This window comes from Arvicanthis niloticus, chromosome X, assembly GCF_011762505.2.
Source record: "Arvicanthis niloticus isolate mArvNil1 chromosome X, mArvNil1.pat.X, whole genome shotgun sequence".
In the NCBI taxonomy this organism is placed as follows: domain Eukaryota; kingdom Metazoa; phylum Chordata; class Mammalia; order Rodentia; family Muridae; genus Arvicanthis; species Arvicanthis niloticus.
The window spans coordinates 20,145,648-20,170,606 of NC_047679.1; the positions used below are offsets into that span (position 1 = coordinate 20,145,648).

Sequence of the window (24,959 nt, forward strand, 5' to 3'; positions counted from 1 at the left end):
TTTTGCTTGTTTGTTTGTTGATTGGTTGGTTGGTTGGTTGGTTGGTTGTTTTTTTGAGACAAGATCGTCTTGTGTAGCCCTCACTAGCATGGAACTGTCTGTGAGGATCAGGCTCATTTTGAGACTCATAGACATTTGCCTGCCTCAGCCTTCTAACTTCTGAAATGAAATATGTGTACCACCATGGCAAGCCTTAATTTTAATTTTTAAAATTACTATTTTTATCTTAAATCTAAAGAATTTTCCAGTGATATAGAAATTAAAGAAGGGAGATTAGATTATCATATTTCAACCTGTATGTATGTGTGTGTGTGTGTGTTTGTGTATGTATGTATGCATTACTTTTAATGAGAGTATGACCTTATTTTGCACCTTGTACTTACATAACATTAGACCTGTCTATAGAATCTACAGTAATTTAGAGTAGAAATAAACTTTTGCACTAAGGAGCTAGATAGCAAGTATTCAAGTCTGCTGTTGTATCCACAGATAACATGTAAATGAATGGATATGGCTGGGTCCTAATAAAACTTTATTTATAGACTCTAAAATATTATACTATATAACTCTTGCATGACTCTAAATATTTTGACTTCTTTTTCAACCATGTAAAAGTGTAAAACTTGGCCGGGCAGTGGTGGTGCATGCCTTTAATCCCAGCACTTGGGAGGCAGAGGCAGGCGGATTTCTGAGGTTGAGGCCAGCCTGGTCTACAGAGTGAGTTCCAGGACAGCCAGAACTACACAGAGAAACCCTGTCTCGAACCAAAAAAAAAAATTTAAAACTTGGTCTGGAGAGATGAATTGATGGTTAAGAGCATTGGCTGATCCTATATAGAAGACCCAGGTTTAATTCTCAGCATCCACATGGACTCTCACAACCATCTGTAAAGCCAGTTCCAGGGAATCTATCTTCCTCAAACAATAGGCACACACATGGTATACAGACATACATGCAGGCAAAACAAACATACATATAAAATGGTAAATAAATAAAAATGTAAAACTTTTTCTTAGTTCACAAGACATACATGAAGGAGGCAGTGGTATGGACCAGTCCAGAGCCATAGTTTGCTGACCCTTGATTTAAAAACTAATGATGTAGTAGCATTCGTCAGAGCAAACTAAGAGAAGAGGCATTAATTGGCAGGTGTGCAATTAAATTGATATAATGAAGAAAGACAAGACAAATTTTCTTCAACTTAGGAGACAAGAGATTTTATGTGTCTATATTATTTTTAATTTACCTTATTCATTCATATATCAGGCTGAATAGTAAATAGTCATTTTAAAATAATACCTTTTTCCAATTGTAAATCACCTCATTTGTAATTACTTCTAGATTTTAAAACAGGCACTAAGGTTATAAAAACTGCTACGTGACACTAATAAATAGAAGTAAATATAAAAATCTCCTGGGAGTTATTGGTCAAAGGACACAAATTTTCAGTTAAACAAGAGAAGCGTTTAAAATTTTTATTGTTAGTACTAAGTGAAGAAAAAAAAACTTTGATATTTGAAAACTGCTAACAGATAAGATGCACTGTTCTTACTACAAAACAAGTTTAGGTCATGGCTCTGTTAGCTTCATGTATCCATTCCAGAACACAGACATATTTAAAGACATATTGTATAGCATAAACACATTTTGTTTTTGCCAACTAAGAATAAATTTTGAGGGGCTGTAGAGCTGGCTCAGTGGTTAAGAACTCTTCTGGAGGACCCAGGTTCAGTTTACAGCACCCATAGATTTTCACCTAAATGATTCTAACTCCAGTTCCAAAGGATCTGACACACTCTCCTGGCCTCCATGGGTACTAAACACATGGTTCACAGACATTCATGTAAGCAAAACACCCATATACATCAAATAAAAATAAATCTATCTATTAAAAAAAACGAAACCTTTAACCAGCTGTGTTAGTACACATCTGCAATTCTAGTACTCAAGGGGCAGAGGCAGAAGAGGAAAATGAGTTTGAAAGGAGATTAAGACAGACAGTGATTTCCAGAGCAATGTAAGCTACACAGTAGGTCTCCATCTCATTGCTCATAGAGAAATTATAGATGGGTGGATGAATAGATGATATAGATATGTATGTATAGATAAATGATGATGAAGAAGATAGATAGATAGAGAGATACGTAGATAGATAGATAGACAGATAGAAATAATAAAAATGAATTTGTTAAGTCTCCAAGGAAGTAATTATGAATACCTCCCTTTTGCTGGTTTGAGGAACCAAAGCTACTAAAGACAAAGAAACCAGGGGAAACTGTAGCAATTCTGCTTAAACATGGACATGTTTCTATAATATTTTTTAAAATTTATTCCTATCCTATTGCTGTGGGCTTGGGGTAACTAATATCAATGTAAGTAAACCCAAATTCTACCTCTCCTGAAAGAATTAACTGACATAATTGAAAGAAAAATGGGATAGATATATTTCTGTCTTCTTAAAAACATTAGTGCTCTCAGCAATTTGATTAAGCATCTCTCTCTCTTTCTCTCTTTGTGTGTGTGTGTGTGTGTATGTGTGTGTGTGTATGTGTGTGTGTAGTGAGTGAATTCCTACATTTCCATTTCTTAACTTTCTTCCCTCACCTTTCTTGCAGCCCTATCTTGAAAGGAAAGCGTTTTCCTTACCCAAGATAGTAGTAACCTTGTAAATGTGTTTTGCTCTGGCCAATGAGAGATAAGAGGAAATAGCAATGTGCTAACCAGCATATATGCCTTAAGAATATTAGATTGAGTCTACTTGTCTTCTTGTGCTTGTAATTCTGTTCCTCTCCTAGATAGATATTATCTCACCATCCTGAACTCCAGAATAGATACACATGAACCAGAACTCAAAAAAGCCATGTTTTCTAGGACTTACTTCTGGACCTGCAGTTAAACAGCTGAGCTCTGCCTAGGTAAGCCAGCACATGTGACCCATAATCCATGAAGATTGATGGTGTTATTTTATACCACTGAATGTCATAGTAGTCGGTCAAATGGCATTAGTATGACAATAGCTACCTGATACAAACACAACTCTACATTCACACAACACGCTATAAAGTAAGCATAAGTATGCACCACCGAGTGCCTAGAACAGTAGTTCTCAACCTGTGGGTCATAATCCCTATGAGTGATCTTTTCACAAGGGTCAACTAAGACCATCAGAAAACACAGATATTTACATTACAAATTACAACAGTAGCAAAATTACAGTTATGAAGTAGCAATGAAAATAACTTTGTTTCAGGTCACCATAACATGAGGAACTGGATTAAAGGGTCACAGGTTTACAAGGATGAGAACCAATGTCCTAGAAGATCCCATAGTTCTTCAAATCTAAACTTTCCTTAGACTCTTAAGAAGAGCCTATATATATATATTTTTTTTTTTTACAAATATGTGCAACTCACGTTAAGGAGTTCTAGCAATGTAGTGTTAGTTGCTTACCTTACTAAAAGGAGGAGGCTAGTTTCCATATGTTTAGGTTGTGAAGGTAATCTCCCTTTCCAATATACATCAAAGCATAATCATATAGTGAAATATCTCTAACTGAAAAGTGTGCTATGTTTGTGGAACCAGACAGCATCAGCAAGCACTTGTGACACCTTTTAAAAAAAAATGGTGGGAACCAAATAAATGCAGGAAGTCTTTATAGCTGTGTCCTAATGATAAGGTTTCACTCTGCAGCCATCCTGAAAGAAAAAACAGCAATTACAGGGTTTTTAAGCCTGTTAATCTTGATAAGGGTCAATCTTTTCCCTAAGAGAGGTCTATGAACTACCACTCCCTTTAAACTGAGTGAGGAAGAATGCATGTGTTCCATGAATGCCAGTGTTTACATGACTACTGTGCGACCCAGAGCCACTGCAAATGCACAAGGGGTTTATGTTTATTCTAGCTCATGAATACTTTTGGAAAACTCTGGTGAAGGACAACTGCCAGTTCACATGCACCTTTTCCAGGTGGCAGAGAGTTCAACCATGCTGTGTGGTGTCTTTCCTGAAATGGATGTTCTATTAAAACAGTCGCACTAAAAGAAAGAAAGAAAACAAACAAACAAACAAAACCCAAACAAGAGAAGCATTTAAGCAGGGTTAATTCTGCCATGCTTCAATCAAAATCACTTTGCTGGTCAGAATTATAATATCACAACAGATAGCCAAATATATCAAAAAGAATGTTATTTATTTCTGGTGGTAGTGGGAGTAGTGGTGGTAATTGTGGTGGTCTGTTAACTAAAACACCAAAATACTGCTTATCTGTTTATCAACTTACTTTTCTTTCCCCTGCTGTTTCTGATCAATGAACAATGGGATCAGGGATGTTGCCAGTATGGGAAGGATGGAGAAAATCATTTAAAAGGTGCCATTTTATAGAGAGCAATTCAGTGCATAGATTACAGAGGATTCTTTTAAAAGATTAAGTGAAATGGTATAGGTAGGCTATTCATTTTTCATGGAAAGTACTCAACAAATATTGGCTATTATCATTACTACTGTCAAACTAAATACTCCTAAAAGATAAAGAACATTAAACTATTGATTAATTTCTATGACAGCAATGCAAGTATCAAGTATACATCAGGCATATGCTACAAGTGGCCAAGTAAACAGAGTCATAATACGGTCCGTGGTTCTGGCCTCTGCCTCTTCATATGTTCCAATGTTTCTGTCTGTTATCTTCAAAGAAACAATTAGAAGCAAGAAAGAGATCATGAGTGTGTGTGTGTGTGTGTGTGTGTGTGTGTGTGTGTGTGTGTTTCAAGCTATTTGTTTTTCTAGTTTGAGCTGATATATACTTGCATAGCTATTTTCCTGCAATTGTTATTATTTTGCTTTTTGGAAGCTGCATAAAATTCCATTGTGTATGTGTGCTTCATCTTTGTTATCCATTTCTTACTATTGTGAATGGTACAGCGAGAGGCATAGATGTGCAAGTGTCTACTTGCTATGTCGATGTAGACTGTTTTGGTGTATTCCTCGGAGTGCTATAGTTGGGTCACATAGTAATTCTTGTTTTGATCTTTTTTTTTTCTTTATTTCTTTTTTAAGAAGTCTCCATGCATATTTCCACAGTGACTGTACCAGTTTATTTTCCCACTGGAAGTTCATAACGGTTGTTCTTTCCCCACAGCCTCATGAACCTTTGCTGGTATTTGTACTTTTGGTTGCTTGTTGTTGTGATGATAAGCCATTCTGAATATGGTAAGATGGAATCTCAAAGAAATTTTAATTGTTATATCTGTGATAGTTAAGGATCTTGACCCTCTCCTCCCCTTTTTGAGCATTTGTTGGCCATTTGTATTTTTTTCTTCTGAGAACTATTAAGTTCATTAGCCTATTGACTAACTGGATCATCTGGTGGTTCATTTTACAGTCTTCATATCAACTGTCAGCTCCCTGCCTGATACATAGTTGGCAACAAAAGAAAAATCTTACACAGTACAGAAAGTCATTACAAAATGAAAAATCCAGCTCACAGAATGAGTTAAAGATCTCAGAAATTGTAATTTTCCCTTTGCCAAATTAACTAGGTTACAAGGGGGTCCGATTGCAGTCTTTGGCTGCAACCAGTCCATAACTGGAAGACATAAGTAACAATACTTTAAAGTTAAAAGCTAAAACTATACTTCTCAATCAGAAAAGACTAAATTCATTTTTCGGTGTTTAGAAAACAAAATACATTAGACTAGTGTCATGAGCTTAGAAGAAAAATGGTCCATTTCAGTTTTCTTCTTCTAATATATATATATATATATATATATATATATATATATATATATATATATAATCTAAGTGAATATTAGATCCTTACTGGGATAAATAGTACAGGCAAGTGGAATTTCCATAATAGTTTAAACATTCTAATTAAACACTTTAAGAAATTTGGATCCCTCTGAAAGAATACAGGATCTTTGAGGATTAAGTAACTCCTACAGCATCATATGTTCAGGTTGGTACTCTCTGTTTACCAACATCTTCTGCTCCACAGACAACAAAAGAAAACAATCTACTCTCTGTGTGCAGGGCATTGTTCTACTAAGATCCTTGCACATTTATCTTAGTAGAACATTTGGGCTGGGTTCTAGAAGGAGATAGGAAAACTAAATACCAGGATGTCAGAGGATGGATGGATTATTACACTCTGCTTTTCCTTCTTCAGATTTTGCTTTGTGGACACATTGCTACTATTCCTTCCAATCAGTGTTAAGGGCCATTGGGTTCTCATACTGCTGTTCCTTCCATGACAAAAGTTCCACATAGCTAATCACTGAGTGCCTTGCCACCCTTCATTGCCTGCCTCACATCTGCCAACATGTCAAAAATAGTTTACCCCTCAAGTTAAGCATTCTGAGTTCCTTTCTGTTTGGGTCTTAACACTATGATTTCCTCCATGATTCAATTGCTTAAAGAGAAAGAATGACTTTTCTTTTGAAACAAAAGTCAAAACATATTTATTCAGACCATCATTTTACATTTTGTTTGGACCATCAACACCAAGATCATAGCACCTAGTAGACTACTGAAAGTCATATCCGTACATACAGAAATAACACTGAGTGTCACTATTTCAAATTATTCTGCAAACTCAACATTCCATCTCTCTACTACAGTTGTATTACTTGGTGGGTGTAGCTAAGTTGGTATCACCATAATAGGAATCTACGGTGCTGTATAGGGCTTTGTGATTGTATGAAGCAGAGCCCTCCAAACACAAGGTTGCTCAGGTAACAGAGCCAGCCACTCTCCATGCCAACAAGATGCCTTTAGTTGTTTTATTACTTGTACTGACTTAGGCAATTTCTTTTTCTGACACTTAGGTCAACTGTGCAAAGGAGTCATTAAAAAATATTGTTAATCTTCAAAGTTCTGTTGGTGTTCCCATAGCAATTTTCCTCCAAATTCTGAAAAATTCTTGTTAGAAATCTAGTTTAGTTGACACCTCAAATGCTCACATTTTATTATAATTTGTTAATTGGAAAGTTCTAAGAATATATCAGTGAAGAAGAAAAGGAAACCCTGAAGGATTATTTCAAAGGGTCATGACACCATTTTAAGAAAAGCAGAAGTCAAACCTTATTTAAGTGAACACAGATCATGTTTGCACGGGTCATATTCCTGGTAGTATGCCATATTCTTTATTCACATAAAGTACTATGAATATAACTCAGTGGGTGGAGTGGCAGCCTACTATTCCGCGTTTGCAGCAAAGTAACCTGCCTTAACTTTAATAGAGAATGTGTGTGTGTGTGTGTGTGTGTGTCTGTGTGTGTGTGTGTGTGTGGATTGATGACAGTCCTTGTTTCTTTTGTCCTATTTATTTACAAGACAAAATGTGTGCTTGGGAAAACTGGTGACTGCAGTGCAAAATTTGACAAGTTGCTAGTAACTTGATTTGTTACTTGCCCAATCATTTAGGTGCTTACCCGGTAAAACAAGTCATGCTAATTATCATTCAGTGATATGGCCAGGGGTTTCAAAAAGTTCCCTAGAATCATCTCAATGGTAGAAAAGATAAATCACCAACCACGGGGTAGCCTGTGGTTGTCAAGATGAGATTGAGGAAGAAGATTTGGAAGCCACAGTCTCCCTCCTTCATCCTTTTCTTCCTTTCTGTGCCTCTTGCTATAGTTCATAGAAAATGGTCTGCAGCAAAGCCCCAGTCAGTGGAACAAAAGAACCTCACTTCTTGTTTTCAGACTGTTGCAGGTCTGTGGTCCACCAATGATGGCTTTCTGAGAATGCTTCACATCTTTTCAGAATTATACCTTCAAATTTTAGGCAGAGACTTACCAAATTTGAGCAATTGATACTCCTCTAAGTCCAAACCGAGGCAGCATATCAGGTAAGGCTGATAGATGTTAATGCATAAATTAGATAGCTACAGAAAACATGTTTTAATCCCAGGATCTGGAAGAACATTAGCCATTAGCACTGAGAAATCGAAAAGCAAAAGTGCAATTGTGTCAAGACATCGATTATGACAATACTATTTTCAGTATCAGCCCTTCATGGCATAAAATATGCTGTTTATAGTTGTGACTGAATCTAGCCCACCAAATCTATCTTTCATTTTGTCAATACTGTCTACTAAAAAGCAGAGAAACCTGCAGATACTTTGAGGTATGTCATACAAAATGGTTCTCCAAACACATTAACACATAAAAGTCTTTGATTTCTGTATAAGAACATCTTAGCTGGGGCTTCAGGTCCTCAGCAGAAATGACACTTGGAATTGAGCATGTGCTATGTGCATCATAGTATGCATACCTGTACCTCATATCTCTACATTACATGCCAAGAGCAACTCCTGCTAGTAGTGACCAAAAAAAAAAAAAATGCCTTGAGACATTATCAGGCCCCTCTTAGAGAACTACTGACATAAATTGAAATAAAAACTGAGGGATATGTTAGTAGTCCACAATATGTAGAGAAAGGAGCATTTCTATGTCTCCAATATTGTTAGAGGGTTTGACTGAAATGAGCACTAGGCTCTAAAGCCAGACACCTCTCTGAAAACCTGTACTCTATTACTTTGAAGTCACATTAATTATAACATTGTACTGTCTAGAGCTGCCTTGATCTTGAGTCCCAGCTTTTAACAGATTTGAATTCTTGCTTGCTTCAGTAGTAAGTGGTAAGCTAAGTGAGTCAGTATCAATAGTTACAAACATGGCTGATACCAGAGTCACCACTAAATCTTTTGAGTATTGATTTCAAGTCTGGTTCTTCGAGATGCTCATTTAGGAGGTATTGGGTAAAGATAAAGAGAATATTTTTCCAGTGTCCTCTCTACCCCTAACCCACTAAATAACCAACAAAGAGTTAACTTTGGAAAGTCTTGTTATAGTCTATATAAAAACAGAATCTAACTTGTGCCAGTGCCTACTCCAGGCAGTGAAGATATGATGGGAAATATATTTTGGGATGCCTGTCCTGAACAAGCTTCCACATCAGCTTAGAAAAATAAGCGCTGAATATAAAATATTATAACAAGTCAAATTAAAGCAGAAGCTCATGTAATATGATCAATGGTAACTGAGTACAGGCAGAAACACTTTGAAGAATGTCATCAGGGAAGGTGACTCCTTTTTCCCCTACAATGTGAAGGATGCAGTCTAATGAGCCATACAAAGAACATTCTAGACATAAAGGACAAGTAAAAGGATTTTTTCAGGAATAAAATGATCAGTTTTGTAGATCTTTGTAGATCATAAAAGATTATAGCTACACTGGAAAAGGGTTATAAGAAGCAGAGAAAATCATGTAAGAGGACTTAGATGGTTAAGGTCAAGTATGAATATTATTTTACATTTAAATAGAAACAAATGATAGAACTTTAAGCACTGAAATTTCACTTTACCATTTTATTATTAAAGAATTCTTCTCAATACATGGTCCTCAACTATTTTCTGTGGTGGCAGAGTGTAGAAACTCTGTAGCGGGAAATAGGAACCAAGAATACTGCAAAGAATTCCTATGATTGGATCATACACTTACAATGAATTTTAAAAATGAAATCCATCAAGAATAGGGTTATCAGAGTATGGAAGAAGAAGTCCACTCCCTCCAAAAATGCAAAACAAAATTAAGCAACATGTGGTATCTGTTTCAAAATGATTGGCTGATATCTTTATTATACAGCACCCAATGGAAATTTGGTTGTACAATAACAGTGATGCTTAATGAGAAATTAGGAAAATGGGAGGTGTGACTTCTTTAAAAAGTAGGGCTTCCAGACTAAATAAGCACCATCCAAGAAAGAATATAACAGAAAAAAATCAATTTGGGAGGACATGAGATTAGAAAGAATGTTTATAATTAGGAGAATGTTTGTCAAGGGGATTTAGTGTCCTCTTGTTTATTTCTAAGTTTTTTTGTTTGGTTGGTTGGTTGGTTGATTGGTTTATTGGTTGGTTGGAGATAGACGAAAAACAAATGGTAATATCTGCTCCATTTCTTAGCTGTCCTCACTGACAACACTGATGGATAATAACTGATTCCTGTCTGTAAAGGAGCCCAGGTTCTAGCATCTTTGGAATTACCAAAGAGTACCCTGTATTCAACATTACCGAATCATAAAGCAACTCTAATTAGTTCTAAGTCTATGGAAAGTGAACATTTCTGGAGAGACCCCGTGGAACATCTTGTACTAAGACATTTACCATTCTGTGTAAAGATAAGGCTCACTATGAGGTGAAGGGCTTAATCCTTTGGGTGGGCTCCTTAGGACGGGGTTAAGTAGAACTGGATGTAGTCAACATCTGATTACAAGGTTGTGGACAAAAGTACAGATGGTGGAGTGAGCATACCAAACAGGAAGTGAGGTCAGCATCTAAGCTGCTGAGAAGTCTACTGAGTGAAAAGGAAGAGAATGCGAGGCTTGGAATGACTAAAACTACTGGATTCATGCAGTCTAACAGCAACCCATGTTCAACAAGCACTTGCTGTACTCCTAGCCCCGTGCTTGCTACTGATATGATAGCGGAGACAAGATATATAATCCTCCACAAAGTTTTCTATTTACCAGTAAAACAGAAAGGGGCTTTTCATGTTAACTACACGGAGCATTTCATCTGCCTTTCTTTGTCTTGCTCAAGGGGAATACAGGTCAAGGGGCCAAAAAAGAAGAGTAAACTTGGAGAGAACTCTGAAATGCCATGGAAGTAATTTTCAATCAGATTTTTTTCTAATGTCTTTTGAGAGATATTTAAAATTTGGTATTTTGTCTACACTAGTCAGATCAAGGAGGTATTTGGCCATGTGGTTTGCCAACATAAATGAACATTATAAATTACTAAAAAGCCTCATATTTTGTTGTTAGATCATTACCTGAACAGATAGAGATGGAAAGAGAAATAATTGGGGTTAACTGTTCCAACTACATAAAGGACACAGAAGAATTTTGTCAATTCAGGGCACCTGGGTAATGTCTTGGTTCTGTCACCAACTATTGCTGTATCACTTTCAATTTTCCTGCCTGTCCTTTGTATTTCTTGAATCAGGAGATGAAAAAAAAAAATGCCTAGTTCATCAGTTGGGTTTAAGTCTGAAATTGACCCAGATCATGCCCAATCACATGGAAATTTGAATAAGTTATGATGATGCTATGATACCCTGTAGTTTCTCCAGAATTGTGGCCAAAAACAGTTGGTTCATTAATTACATCCTTGTTACTTATACTCTATTTCCTATACACTCCATACAAACTAAGTCCAGTACGGCTGATTTCCTAAGCCTCTCTGCAATGCATCAACTGCTTGCTACATCCTTCCTAGCTACATACAATACAGGTCATCTTCTCCCATGTCTGTTAGAAGAAAAGATGCATTTTAGATATACCTTATTCTGACATCAATTTGGAGCCAGAGCAAGCATCTCGACATTTGATTAAGGCCCCAAGAGGTATAAAGGACAACACTCAGCTAGAATGATGAAATAGCCAAAAACTGAATGTGGGAAAACCACAGAAGGAACACTTTGAATAAAAACATAAGCTGCTATCACATTCTACTGTGAAGATAAAGAAAAGCATTGTGTTACCATACTACGAAAAAGTACCTGATACTATACATGTTCAATGCTATTATCACTTATGCATTTTTCTCAGTGATGCTTAAAGTAAATCTTAAGAGGTAAATGAAGAGTCCTGTGTCTGGGACATTGCTGAAATATCTAACACGCAATAGACACTCCATATACGTTATTTTTTCCCCCTGAGTGAGTAAATGGTAAACACTTGTTTAGTGTATGGAGTCTCACTTTGGATAGGAAATAAAAAGCTCTGAAGAAAGTATATTAACTATTTATCTCATGGTTTTTACTTCATGGGAGTGAAGAGGCAGTAAAGACACATAGAGAGGTTTTATTTTCCAGGAAAGCACTAATGCAGCCAAACCACACAGAGCAAAGCAAGAGTATTTGAGCTGGAGGAAAAAAACAAGTACAGAATTATTCAAAATTCAAATTAGTAAGGTACATAGAGTCCATCACTGAATCTTAAGCCATTAATAGTCTTGCTAATGTGAAAAGCCACAGGTTGTACTTTATAAAGGACATTTTCCCACCTATGATGGTTTTGAGGCTGCTAAACACAACTGCTTTATCCTTATAAAGGATATACAGAAATATATAGAGCCCAGTTGATTTCTCCCAGTAAATTCTTTCTAAAATGCTCCCCTTCTTTCCGGTTTAACACAAAATGTATGTACATGATGGCCTATGGTAGTACAAAGGGCTGTTTACCAGCAAATACTCAGAGCCTATGAGAAAATGTATTACTATGGGGTTGAGCATGAGTTTATTATTTTAGGAGAGAGCTGAATTAAAATAGCAATATAAAATTTTGGGGCTGTGTTGATATATTTGTATATGGAGGGAATAGACATTCATTGAATGGGTACATAGGTTTGTAAGTAAGGAACCAGTTGTCACCTTTCCTCCCCCACCTGCTCTCTAAGTAGGGGCTCAAAACAACCTGTAGTCACAAATGAAAAGGCACCAGGATACAACTCAAAATATGAAAACTATGGGGAAGCTAGATGACGAAAGAGCACAAATAACGATTGCAGAAACCTGATTATCCTTATGACCACTTTAAAAGGTCAATCTCCAAGCCGCCAGTGTCTCTGCAGAAACGAACAAGCATCAGTAACTGAACAAGAGTCTCACTTGACTTTTCCAGACAAACTACTATGGCTAAACCAGAGAAAGAACTGTTTCATGTTCCTTGAACCTCGGCTTTGGAAAGAAACTTAACAGTTTCCTAGCTCTGAGCCACACCTTTCCAGTGGAAGAAAGTGACATTCAAGATGTACTCAATTTGCCCTAGTAGCTGGTCCAGGACCAGCTTGGGGAGCTTCTGAACCTCTGAGCCTACCACTCGTATCCACATCAAATCCTTCCTTTAAATATATATATATATATATATATATATATATATATATATATATATATATATTAATATAGAGAGTATATTGGGAAGATGTGAATTTCAAACAGCTAACTGCCTTTGCCTTACTATAAATATTGATTTTTTTACTTGTAAGCCCTCTGTCTTGTCTGTTTCTCTCCAGATTTTTTTTTTCAAACTGACAGTCAAATGTTCAATCTCAACAGTGAAAAGCATGTCAACGAAAGCTCAGTAAACCAGCAGACAACAGAACAACAGTGATGTTTCATTTCAAAATTATTGATCTTCAAAGTTGAAAATAAAATATCCAAAACCTGCTGCCTGTCCTCCTCCTGGCAATCTTCAGAAGTAGAGCTCATTTGTCAAATATCTCTTTAATTCCCTGTTGCCTTCCTTCCAAAAAAAAAAAAAAAAGCTTAATCTAGAATCTTGTTTGGTTAGCCATTAACGTGAAACCTTGACTCCTTCAAAGGACACAAGCTCAATGAGATTTCTGTCTATCACATATGCTGGGGTGGGTACCTACAGCGTCTAGCACAATGTTCAGCACAAAATAAGTCCCTAATAAATATTTGTGGGACACTTAAGACAACAGAGAGAAGAGAGATCACCATGAGGTAAAAGAAGAGGACTCCCTGGTATCCTCTTGTATTAAGCAGATAGTTGGCAACCTTCTGTTCCTTTGCAAACTCCTAGGGAAATGCACAAACTCCTTCCAAAGAGTAAACTCGGTGCACTCAAAGCTCCCTGCGACATTTCTTCATCAACTCCACTGAATTCAGATCTGTGGGCAGCCTTTATTTCTATCAAGCCCGATTCTAGTCCTGCCATTAAATCTTACCAAAGGCTAGCCACGCCCCAGAAGTCCTACATTTTAGTCCTAAACAGCGAGGTAGCAATAAGGTCCAGTCCCAGGTAGTGGACTAAGTACCACTGCTCAAGTCACAGGAACAGGGACATTCAGTGCACAGACTCTTACTCAAGGGATTTTGAGGAGCACAGTTTAGTTAGTTCTGGAGCAGGTGGCACTCCCGGGTGAGGTATCCGGCACACCCGATTCCCTAGCCCTATCCTGAGCCAAAAGACCTTGGAGAACCAAGAATCCCATCACTTCGACACAGTATCCTTTTTGCCAGCCAAGTGGCGCCCCCTTTCGTCTCCTCACTAGTCGGGACATTCACTTACCGCGTAGTGCAGACGGGGCTTCTCGCTGTAGGACGGGTCCCCCATGTTCCCGCCTGGAAGAGCTGCAGACTCTCCAGCTCAGCCTAGGGTCCTGGCGTCTATCAAGTGGTCCCCTTACTTCTCTGCCATCTCAGAGAAAGCCCTGGGCGTCAGCCCCGCTGTGCTCTGAGCGCTCTGAGCTCGAGCTTGGCTCCAAGCGTAGCTGGCACTGAGTCCTGCGGCAGAGCCTGTGGGGACCGGGAGGAGGAGGCAGCGAGCAGGGGGAGGGAGAGGAGGAGGAGGAGGAGGAGGGAGCGGCCAAGTCTGATGAGATGGGCGGGCGTTTAATTCCTTCCGCTCCTGGCGGGCCCCTGCTGAGGCAGTGGCCACTGCCAGCTGTTGGAGGTTGCAGCCACAGAGGTCGCCCAAGACAGGTGTCAGCCTGGCCAAATTCCCACCTCCTAGCACTTGGTTCCTCCCGCTGGCCCCTAGACCTGACAGTCAACACTGGGACTTCAATACCTGTAAAGAGAATTGCTTTCTGAAAGATATTTTTGATTAACTTTTAAGGAGCTGGGCTCCTGTCGCTGGAAGTTGATTCCACCCGTCTCAAGGGAAGGTTTTGGAAAGTCTTGATCTGAGTCTCAAAATGCTGGGAGCTCAGAGATCTCGGGTGTGTGAGAAGGATCTAAGCATTACTGTCTCCCCAGAGCCTGTTAAAGCTAGGAGAACTGACCAGAATGGCTAAGGGAGTTTGCACTACCCAAGCAGTGTAGGGAAACCCGCTGAAGGGCTAGTCCTAGAGAATGTGTTAGAACAGGATTGAGTTCTCATGCTGACTGAATCTGGGCATACACTGTAGGGTAAGGGCAGCATTGAACAGGATGCTATAAAGAGGACCACTAATGGCAAACACTCCCAAGTAAACCAACTCGTTTTTAGCACACACACTGGAGCTGCACAATAACTCATACAATTGGCTTCTGCTCTAAAAATCCCTTCATGGAAACCTGTCCTTTAAAACACCTCATTAAAAAACAAAAGTCACCAAGTTTCCTCAGAAAGAAATGTAGAAGAAGTACAGAATATGGGGTGGGGTTGCGGAAGGATCTGGAGATTGAGTAGAGACTATAGAACCATGCAGTCAACCTATTCAGGCCCCAGATGGTTAGCTGTGACATGGAAAGTGGATTTGGGGATTACTTATATTAGTTCTTCAGTGCTCCACTATATTAAACTATATTAAACTGTAAAAATACCCTCTGACAGATCCTTTTTGGAGGTAAGGAGAGGAAAGTAGGATGTGACCCCTACTAAATCCATTTGTTCAAGCTCATCCACCGACAGACATCTAATTATTTGAAAACAACTGGCCTACTTATAACAGTGGAATTGGGAGCACAAAGTTTCAGGAATTCTGGAGATATCTACTTGAATAATCTCTTGGTGGTCCAACTACCTGGAAAACTATACAGTTCTATATACTGAAGCTAACTGCATGTCTGCCTTCTCATCCAACAATTCCATTTGCGAATATACATAGAATAATTTAAATGGCCACATCATAATACAGTAGTACCCATAATGCCTTCAAGCATAGTTATGCATAATGGAAACAGTCTGAACATACGTAAACTGGTGCATATAAATCATCTGAGGGCTTTGCACACAGTAGAATGCTACTCAGTGGGGATTTTTTTTTTAAAGGACATGCTACCAAAGAATGCAATATGAATTCATCCCTCAAACTTTATGTTGAGAGGAGGAAGTCATGGGAGTCCATATTATAACATTCCATTTATTTATTCTGCAACTGAAATGCAAGTATTGAAGTGGAATAGTCATATATGATGCATGGTGACAGAGGTCAGAATGACAGTTAGCAAGGTGGGGAATAGACTAGGAAGGTAGCCCATAGGAATTCTTGTTCTAGGGTGCTATAGGTGGTCCCCATTTTGATCTGTAAGACTGTTACTGTAGCATATTTGTATGTAAAAAGCCATTGCACCAAGAGTTCAGCAGATTGGTGCCACTCATACTTTTTTTCTGTGTGTTTTTTACACTGTCATAAAATATAAGAAATAAATTTAAAAGTCAAACTTCTCCTCAAACAGAAATTTGCAGCCAGAATGCTGCCTGTCTTATGAGTAAGACCCAGATATTTGTCTGGGTCTCTCATTCACTCTGTAGTTTGCTTTACTCAAGTCCCCTATCTCTTGCCTCTGAGGGAGGACAGAGTCAACCCATTCACTTTAGAGACTTCACTGTTCAAGCATGACCAGCCAGGGCTGGGAAAAAGGATGCACTAAAGTTCTCTCCTTTTACTTTCATTCTCATCTGCTAATGAAAAATAACCTTTACAAGGAAGTCTTCAAAGAAAGTAGAGAACTACTGCCCACTTCACAAGCTTCCACCCTTCAGAGACTTGCAACTGCCATAGCCTGGGGAGGAAGTGTATAGAAAAATGATGTGATTGATTATTCTGTTTAGTCAATGAATTAACCCTTAATGTTCTACTCTGGGTGAGCTGAACTGTATTTTATTGTGGCATAAAGCTTCAAAGTTCAGATTTTATAATTTAGGATAATGGAGGAGACAGGAGAAAAAAGAAACCTTTCTGCTGGGCTCAAACATCAATCCATTCCTTAGTTAAGGGATGTTGGACTAATACTCCCTTTTCTTCTTGTATTGTGGTACTGAAATGGAACCCAGGGCTCTGTGCATAGTAGGCAAAAACCATGACATGCCTGGTTTAGGAACTTTTGTTTCACTGCTGTCTCCCCAGATGAACTCTAAAGCAGGACATGATAGGTCATGATTGTAATCACAGATTTGGGGGGGGGGGGTAAGGCAGGAGGATTGCCATAATTTTTTTTTGTTTGTTTGTTTTTCGAGACAGGGTTTCTCTGTGTAGCCTTGGCTGTCCTGGAACTCACTCTGTAGACCAGGCTGGCCTTGAACTCAGAAATCTGCCTGCCTCTGCTTCCCAAGTGCTGGGATTAAAGGCGTGCGCCACCACGGATTGCCATAAATTTAAGGCTAGCCTCAGAAATACAGCGAGGCCCTGTTTCAAACAAACAAACAAACAAACAAACATGAACTCTCTGGTTTCAGGAATTTCTCTTTTGTCATAGAAGGATAGAGTTTCAGTTAAGCCCCTATTTTTATGAGGAATGCTACATTATCAATACACATAACCAAGAAGCAAGTTACTGTTTTTATATCAATTCTTCACCACAGTCTTTTGATCGTTACTTCTGAGCAAGATACTTTTTAAAACTGGGTTACCCCAAAATTTGCTTGTATTATGACCCTGAAAAGGTAGCAATAAAGGAACCAGTGCTTGCCAATCTGTGCACTTACATTTTAGACATGATTTCTGTCTTCCAGAATATTCCTTGCCAAAGTGCTATTATTAAGTTGCCATAAAAATTTCAAGTATGATAGCTCCCCAGCCCCATAGTAGACAAGTTTAGTCATATAGGGCAAGCATTTAAGAAAATGGATGGTTTGTCCTCCAGGAAAAAAAAAACTCATAAAAAAATAATCTGTTCATTCAAATCTCAGCTCATGTGTTCAAGGCTCAAGTCACAAAAAGAGACCTTAAAAGATTGTCCAGAGCACTAAGCGGTCTGTTCAGTTTGAAGTAATTTAAGTTCACAAATGATTTCTGTTTAAGTACATTTTAAAATATATTTTTGAGTCACCACTCATGATGAGTATTTTTTCTCATTGTTTTCACTTTTCCAGCCTTGATTGATTATTCTATGTAGTCAATGAATTAACCCTAGAGGCTTAGGGTGAGGTGAACTGTATTTTATTGTGGCATGAAGATTGAAAGTTCAGACTTGATCATTTAGGAGGATGGGGGAAACAAGAGGAAACAAGAAACCTTTCTGCTGGGCAAAAACTTCAATCCACTCCTTAGTTAAGGGGTGTTGGGCTAATATTCCCTTTTCTTCTTGTACTGTGGTACTGGAATGGAACCCAGGACTCTGTGCACAGAAGGCAAGAATTTTTCCCTGTGCTATACCTCCAGGCCTGGTTTCATTTAAAAATAAAGTTCTCTATATTTATAATTCTTCCCAGAGGGCACTCAAAAATAATCTCTGAGTTACTCTAGCAGCAGCATCTCTGAGAGAAACTGTGTGTGCCACGCTAATAGTAAAATGCCAGTGCGTTTCTGTCCCCAAATTTCATGGCACTGCTAAGACTGAAATCTATCTCCTAGAATATTTAACTTAAAATGGAGTCTGCCTGCTTAACCTAAGTTACGCTTTTCCATATTTGGTGAAAACTCAAGGATGAGTACCCTTGCTCAGGAAAACTTCGATTACATTTATGAAAGCAAATTAAACTGCAGAGGTTTGGAGGCACCACCAACAACAGTGACTGTGCTTCACTCCATCACTGTTATTGGTGGCTATGGGATCTCTCAGGCAGGGAATTGCTGTCCCCAAAATCAGTGTTTCAACTTCTCCATCCTATTATCATAACAACTCAGTCCTTTAAAGTAGTTTAACATTTTTCAAACAAACATACCTTATAATGTGCAACTCAGTAACTTTTACAGAACACTCCTCCATCTACCCTTCATCAGAGTTAAAGAATGGAGTGCTAATAACATTCCAGAAACCCATCCTCTTGGATTCATACTCCTGCCTTCTTCCTGAAGTGGAAGACATCCTCCTATTTTTTTATGATTGGTTTATTTTCATTTTATGATGTGTATAGGTGTTTTGCCTGCACAAATGTCTGTAGAACGTGTGTATACAGCGCTTATGACAGCCAAAAGAGGATGTATCATACCCTGGAACTGGAGTTATAGACAGCTGCTAGCTGTCATGTGAGTGCTGGGAACATGTCTTCTTAATCATTGAGCCATTTCTTCAGCCCCAACATTATCATTTTTGTTTGGGTTTATTTTCGGGCTTTCCATATGGTTTCTCATATGCAGTGTCACTGTCTTTGGGGAAATCATATTCTTTGTTGTGGAGCAGCCTTGTGCCTTATAGCATGTTTAACAGCATCTTGGGCTTTCCTACTAGATACTGTATTATTTGTTCTCCTCCACTTATAACAACCCAAAACTGTCTAAATATTGCCAATGTTCCTTGGTGCAGGAGGAAGCAAAATTACACCTGGTGGCAAAAAGCTGTATTTTAGTAAGTAAAGAACCTAAAACTATTAGAGCCTTTTTCTAACTTTACCCACACTGATGCATAGATATATTTATCACATCTAGCTTTTTCTTTGTTCAATACTATGTTTGAAGGCTCACGATGTTGGCAAATGTCACCGTAGCCTGTCACTGCTGCTGCTGTGTGGCATTCCATTGCTTGTGGTTACCATTGTTTATATTTTTATGTGCTAGTGAACATTTATGGTTGTTCCGATTTAGGACTAGTAAAACCCACATAGTTTGAGTATCTTTATGCATATCCACATATGCACATGTGCATGCCATTTCACAGGGTAAAAAACTGCAAATAGAGTTGCTGGACTATAGACATTCCTGAGTTTAGTGTTACTGGATAGTGCTCCACCGTTTCCCAAATGGGTTGTATTAATTAAAATCTTTATTTACCCTACCATATAAATAGACTGAACATAGTTTATATAAAGGCTGAACATAGTTTAGAGTTGACTCTCTTTTAGGTTTTCTCACAAAGCTACAAAAATGAAATTAAAGGAACTAAATCCCAGGATAAAGAAGGATAGCTAGGAAGTAGCTCTATGAATCCCTTTTCCCAAATCATGTCTTCTGGAATTAAAAAAGGCCCTCCAGCTCTACTGGGGCCCTGGTGTCAATAATACCATTGCTGATTTCAGATACCCACTGGCAGGAATAAATGATACACTTGGTGTTCTTTAGAGGGAGAACATTTCGTTTGGTAGAAGTTCAAGTTGCGTGGAGGGGTGGCAATCTCAAAGAGCAAATTGTAAACATATGTGCCACTTCAAGAATGATCAATTTACTCTATAGTCATAATTCCTTCACTTCCTAAATCCCTAGGAGGGATTCAAAGAAGAACAAAGGGCTCTTGTTCCTTTGTCCAACTCAGTAAAAGATACAACCCTCAGCCTGAAAGCAGATCTAAGACCAAGACTAGTGCCTGAAGAATCCCTGATGGTCCCAAGAATATTGCCTGGAGCTGCAGTCACACAGGAGAGATTAGAAAGAGGGACATGGCTTTGGCACAGCCTCATGGTACTGTCTGTGATCTTGATCACCAGCACAAAGAACGTCACAGAGTTACATGTCAATTATGGATAAGAACATGATGACCTGGGAATGCAGGAGAGAAAGGAAGCCAGGGAGATTTGGGATAAAGCAACCATCACAATAGGTCCCATTAAGGTACCATTGGTTTTACTGTTCTTGTCATCTGATACGTTCACTGAAGAATTGCTACTCTGTGCCAAAGATCCCGGGAGAGTGCCCTTAAAAAGAACCCACAGAGAGATGGTTCTAAAATAAATGTTCTATTCAAGGGTCATTAATCAAAAAAGGAGAGGCCATAATCCCTCCAGTTATGCCTTTCCAAACTGCAGCTTGAAAATTAAGAAATGACATGGTTATTAAACTCTTGAACTAACAGCAACTTCAATTTTACCTGCCCATGATCTACACAGGACTGTCTGTGGACACACTATCAAGGAGAGAGGAGGGACTCACGAAGTTCAACCTCTCCCTGAAGATCTATAGTTTATTAATGGTTCCTGGGAGAGGGGAAGACAATCTCATTAATGGTATAGCCACTGATAAATTCCCTATGCTCTTTTATTTATTTTTCTTCTTCTATAATGTTATGTTTTGAAATTATAATAGAATTACTTCATTTATCCCTTCAATTTCTTCCATCCAAACCTTCCTATGTAGTTTCCCTTGCTCTCTCAAATTCAGGACATCTCTCTTTTTAATATATATTAAATATATATGCATATATATGTATATATATATATAATAAAACATATAAATTATAAATTATTATAAATATAATACACTACATATTCCTAAAGACATAAATAAAACCAGCTCAGTCTGAATAATATTACTTTTATATATGTTTCCATGGCTGATATCATTTAGTATTAGATTACCAATTATTGTGCTCTTCATTGTAAAAGACTATTTTCTCCTACTCTCAGTGGTTTTTGTTGACTATAGTCCTTTGTCTAGGGTTGAGGTCTTATGAGCTTTCCCCTTACTGTGTTGTCATGTTTTTAAAGTATTCATTCACCTATTATGTCATAGAAAGTGGAGGAAGAGGAGGAGCAGGAGGAGGAGGGGGAAGAGGAGGAACAAGAAAAAGAAAAATGGGAGGAGGAGGGAAGAAAGTAAAAACAAAAGCAGAAAAATATATGAAGGCAGAAATAGAGAGGAGATCATCAGGGGTGAACGTGATTCAAGCACTGTATGTACTTGTATAAAAGTCATAGTGAAACTCATTATGATGGACAATTATTATAAACTGATGAAAAGGAAATGACTTTTTATTTATAGCCACAATCAACTGGTACTCCTTTCTCTAATCCCAACTTTCTTCTATCTGTATGGCAGCTCAGGTACACATACTTTGCAAAATGTCCAAGACTGTGACACCACTACAGGTGGTAGGATGGATATTCTAAATAATATTGTTTCCACTGTTGATTGAGCACATAAATTGGGGGGCTCTGTGGAAACAACAAACCAACTTCTCCACTACATTAGTGTGAGGAAAGCATGATTATTTTCATTTTATTTCAAAGGAGTATTTTCTTGTTGTACATATACAATATATGATACATATGAAATGGAAATAGAAAATTGGATACAAAACAATTTGTATGGTAGTCAATCAGGTTTCACAGTAAAGGTTCCTTCTTATTATTAGTCATGCTTCTCCATTGAATTATGAGAATCTCTACCCATATATCTTTGGTCAGTAATTCCCAACTGAAGATGATTTTGCTACCAGGGAGAAATTTGGCAATGCCTAGAGCTACCATATCCTGTTATAACTTGGGAGAACTGGCACTTGAATCTAGTAAGTTGACACCGGGAATGGTATTAAATATTCTTCAAGTGATAGAAGGATAACTATCACAAAGAATGATCGGGTCTCAAATACCAATATTGCAGTGTTTGTGAACCCTTTCATAGCCATAAGGAAATCAGTCTTCAAGAATGTCTACATAGATTTCTCACACCAAAAACATTGTTCTCAGTACAGCATATTTTGTACCACGTGAGGATAAAGCTTAATGCTTCAGAAGGGTAAAAATGAGCTGACTTCTGGGAACCATGCAACATGGCAGGTTGTTGGAATGCCAGCAGATTGGCTGGCCATTTCTGGCAGCGTTTTAGAGCACTTGACTATTAATGCAAACAAACCAATTTTGGAAGCTCAAAAAACTCCTTATTTTTGAGGCCCAACAGTAGTGTAAACGATGACACTTTGTTACTGTGGTGACTGTACTTTTCAAAACATTTTCACATGTAGAGGGACTCCTCCAATAAATCTATCTTGTGATAAATCTATCTTTAGGATAAAGAGGAGTACATATGAGGCCAACCTTAAAAATTTTTGTTGTCAGGCATCTAATAAAATGAGGACAGTAAAACAAAATGTCCCTCTCCTGCCAAGGCACTTAACCTATCTGGAGCTCATTATTCCAACAAATACAATAAGCCAAAGTGTTCCTCACTCCTGAGAAATACCTAACAGTTTAGCAGCTTCTTGCCTTGCAGCACAACAAAAATCAAACAAAGGAAACTATCCCCCCAACCAAAGCTTTTGAATTGTTTTCTGGGCGACCACATTTTAGAAGGGTGGTTCCCAGCACCTTATTAGTTAATCTCTGCACTGCCCATGGACACATTTGGTAATATGGAGAAGCAGCTAGCACTGCTGCAAACTGAAAGCAGGGAGATCTGCTACTGGCGTCTTGTATGTACAGGGGAGAAATGTTGTCCTGTATCCTATAATGAATACAGTAAACAGTATCACACATATAAGAAAATTTGGCCTGGTCAAAAATACCCATTGTACACATGTTGAGAAATTCTAGTTTATATGGAAATTGTTCTGATGAAAGGAACTCTAATAAATCAGGATCTGGACTAGAACTTTTTTCTTTATTTTTATTTTCATTGTCATTTTTTGTATTCATATACAGTGCAAATTTTAAAAAAGTACAAGAGGGTATAAGAATTTTCTTTCCCTTTAGCAGAAGATGGTACACAAGGGAAGAGTCCAAACAGAAATAGCTAATTAGTAATCAAAAGCACCGTCTTCAGGGTGACAGGCATCAGTATACACTTGGATGTAGGTTTTAAATTATTATTGTGAAGAAAGTTCTCAAAACACACAGATCAGAATCACTTTAACTACCAGCTCAGGGCTGACATTTAAAACCAGATCTCTATGTACAACCACAGAAATGGTAATGAGATGCAGAAACTGATGCTTACAAAGGCTTGTCCTTGGTCAAATGACTTATGCAAGGTCAAGCAGGTAATACAAGACAATACTGGAAGCTCTCTTAAGCCCTGCATTTCATTTTTCAAAAGATGCAAAAATATGCCCACGTATATGACTAACCAGCAAGAATCAAATGCTATTGAAAAGCAATGAACATTGCAATTAAGCCAATTCCATAGATCTCCAAGCCTACTCAATAACTTGCTTTTTCCTTTAACATCAAGTTTTCTGACTATTGTCTTCAGGCCACATGATTTCTTTCAAAGTTCTCAACAGAGTGTTTTTTTTTTTTTTTTTTAAGAAACAAAAAATTTTTTCACATTAACATGTTAAATGACAAATCTATATATGAGATTAACCAGTCCTTGTGATTTTCCAAAGAAAAAGCCCTTTGGCATCCATTGCAAAGTGTTCTTACCCAGAAAGTGATTTTTTCCCCCTCTAATCGTGGAAAATAAAAAAATTATCTGCCACTGATTGACTATTGTTGATGGGAAAGCATTAGCTTAGGAACAAATGCAATCTATTTTGTACATCATAACAGATATTAGAACAACTTCAAAGCTCTCGGCTTTCATTCCTGTAAGTACCACCTTTGTACTCAAGTGATTAGAACAGAAGAGAGTCAACCTGCAAACATTAAGGAAAGACGTGAAGACAATGACGAATGATTTGAAGGGATGTCATGTGTAAGAAAGGAAAGTCTTTGTTCATTTTTCTAGAGAAGCTTGGACAAAAACCAGGGGTGGAAGCTATGAAGCCTTGCCTTTTGGTTACAGGTAAGGACAAAATCTGTGTATCTATGCTATCAATTCTAAGTATATAACCAAGAAAAATGAAAATATACAGCTTCAAAAAACTCCCGTATGTAAGTGGTCATAGCAAAAAAAAAAATACTCAGATATTCATCAGCTGATGAATAGATAAAATCTGTTTATTTGATAGAATGTTATTTTGCTATAAAAGGGATGAAGTGCTGTAACATGGTACAATCTAAATACATCTTGAGATGTTGACAGTGATTGAAAGAAGTCCATCTTAAAAGGTCACATGCTGTATGATTCTGTTTACATGAAATATCCAGAGCAAGTAAATCTACACAGACCAAGAGTTCATTTGTTGCTGCCTAAGACTGGACCCTTGACTAGTTAATAAATTGTGTGGTTAAAAAGTTAGTAAGCTAGAGAGTACGGTGTTTCTTTTAGTACTCATGATAATTTTCTAAAATTGGCTGTATAGATGGTTGTTCACTTTAAGTGAGTGAATTGTATGATATATGGAGACTACAGAAGAAAGGTGGAGGGGGGAAGGAAGATAGGATGTAGTGTTTGTTATCTTTTTCCCTGGTAATATTTAAATTGAGCTTAGAAGACCTACAAATGGAGATGCTGCACTACACCCTAGAGTACT

At 37.9% G+C, this 24,959-nt stretch overlaps 1 protein-coding gene across 2 annotated transcripts in view; it reads right to left on the reverse strand.

Annotated features, from left to right (window-relative positions):
* Arhgap6 (Rho GTPase activating protein 6) overlaps window positions 1–24,959 on the reverse strand; it is a 486,900-nt gene that overhangs the window by 220,083 nt on the left and 241,858 nt on the right. Inside the window, exon 1 of one of the 2 annotated variants that reach the window (XM_076918888.1) lies at window positions 14,101–14,348. The exons of the other annotated variant lie outside the window; for it this stretch is intronic. Coding sequence (XP_076775003.1) covers window positions 14,101–14,145 — 45 coding nt within the window. The 5' untranslated portion in view covers window positions 14,146–14,348. Of the gene's footprint in view, window positions 1–14,100; window positions 14,349–24,959 lie in introns of those variants that run through there. 2 annotated transcript variants of the gene reach the window in all.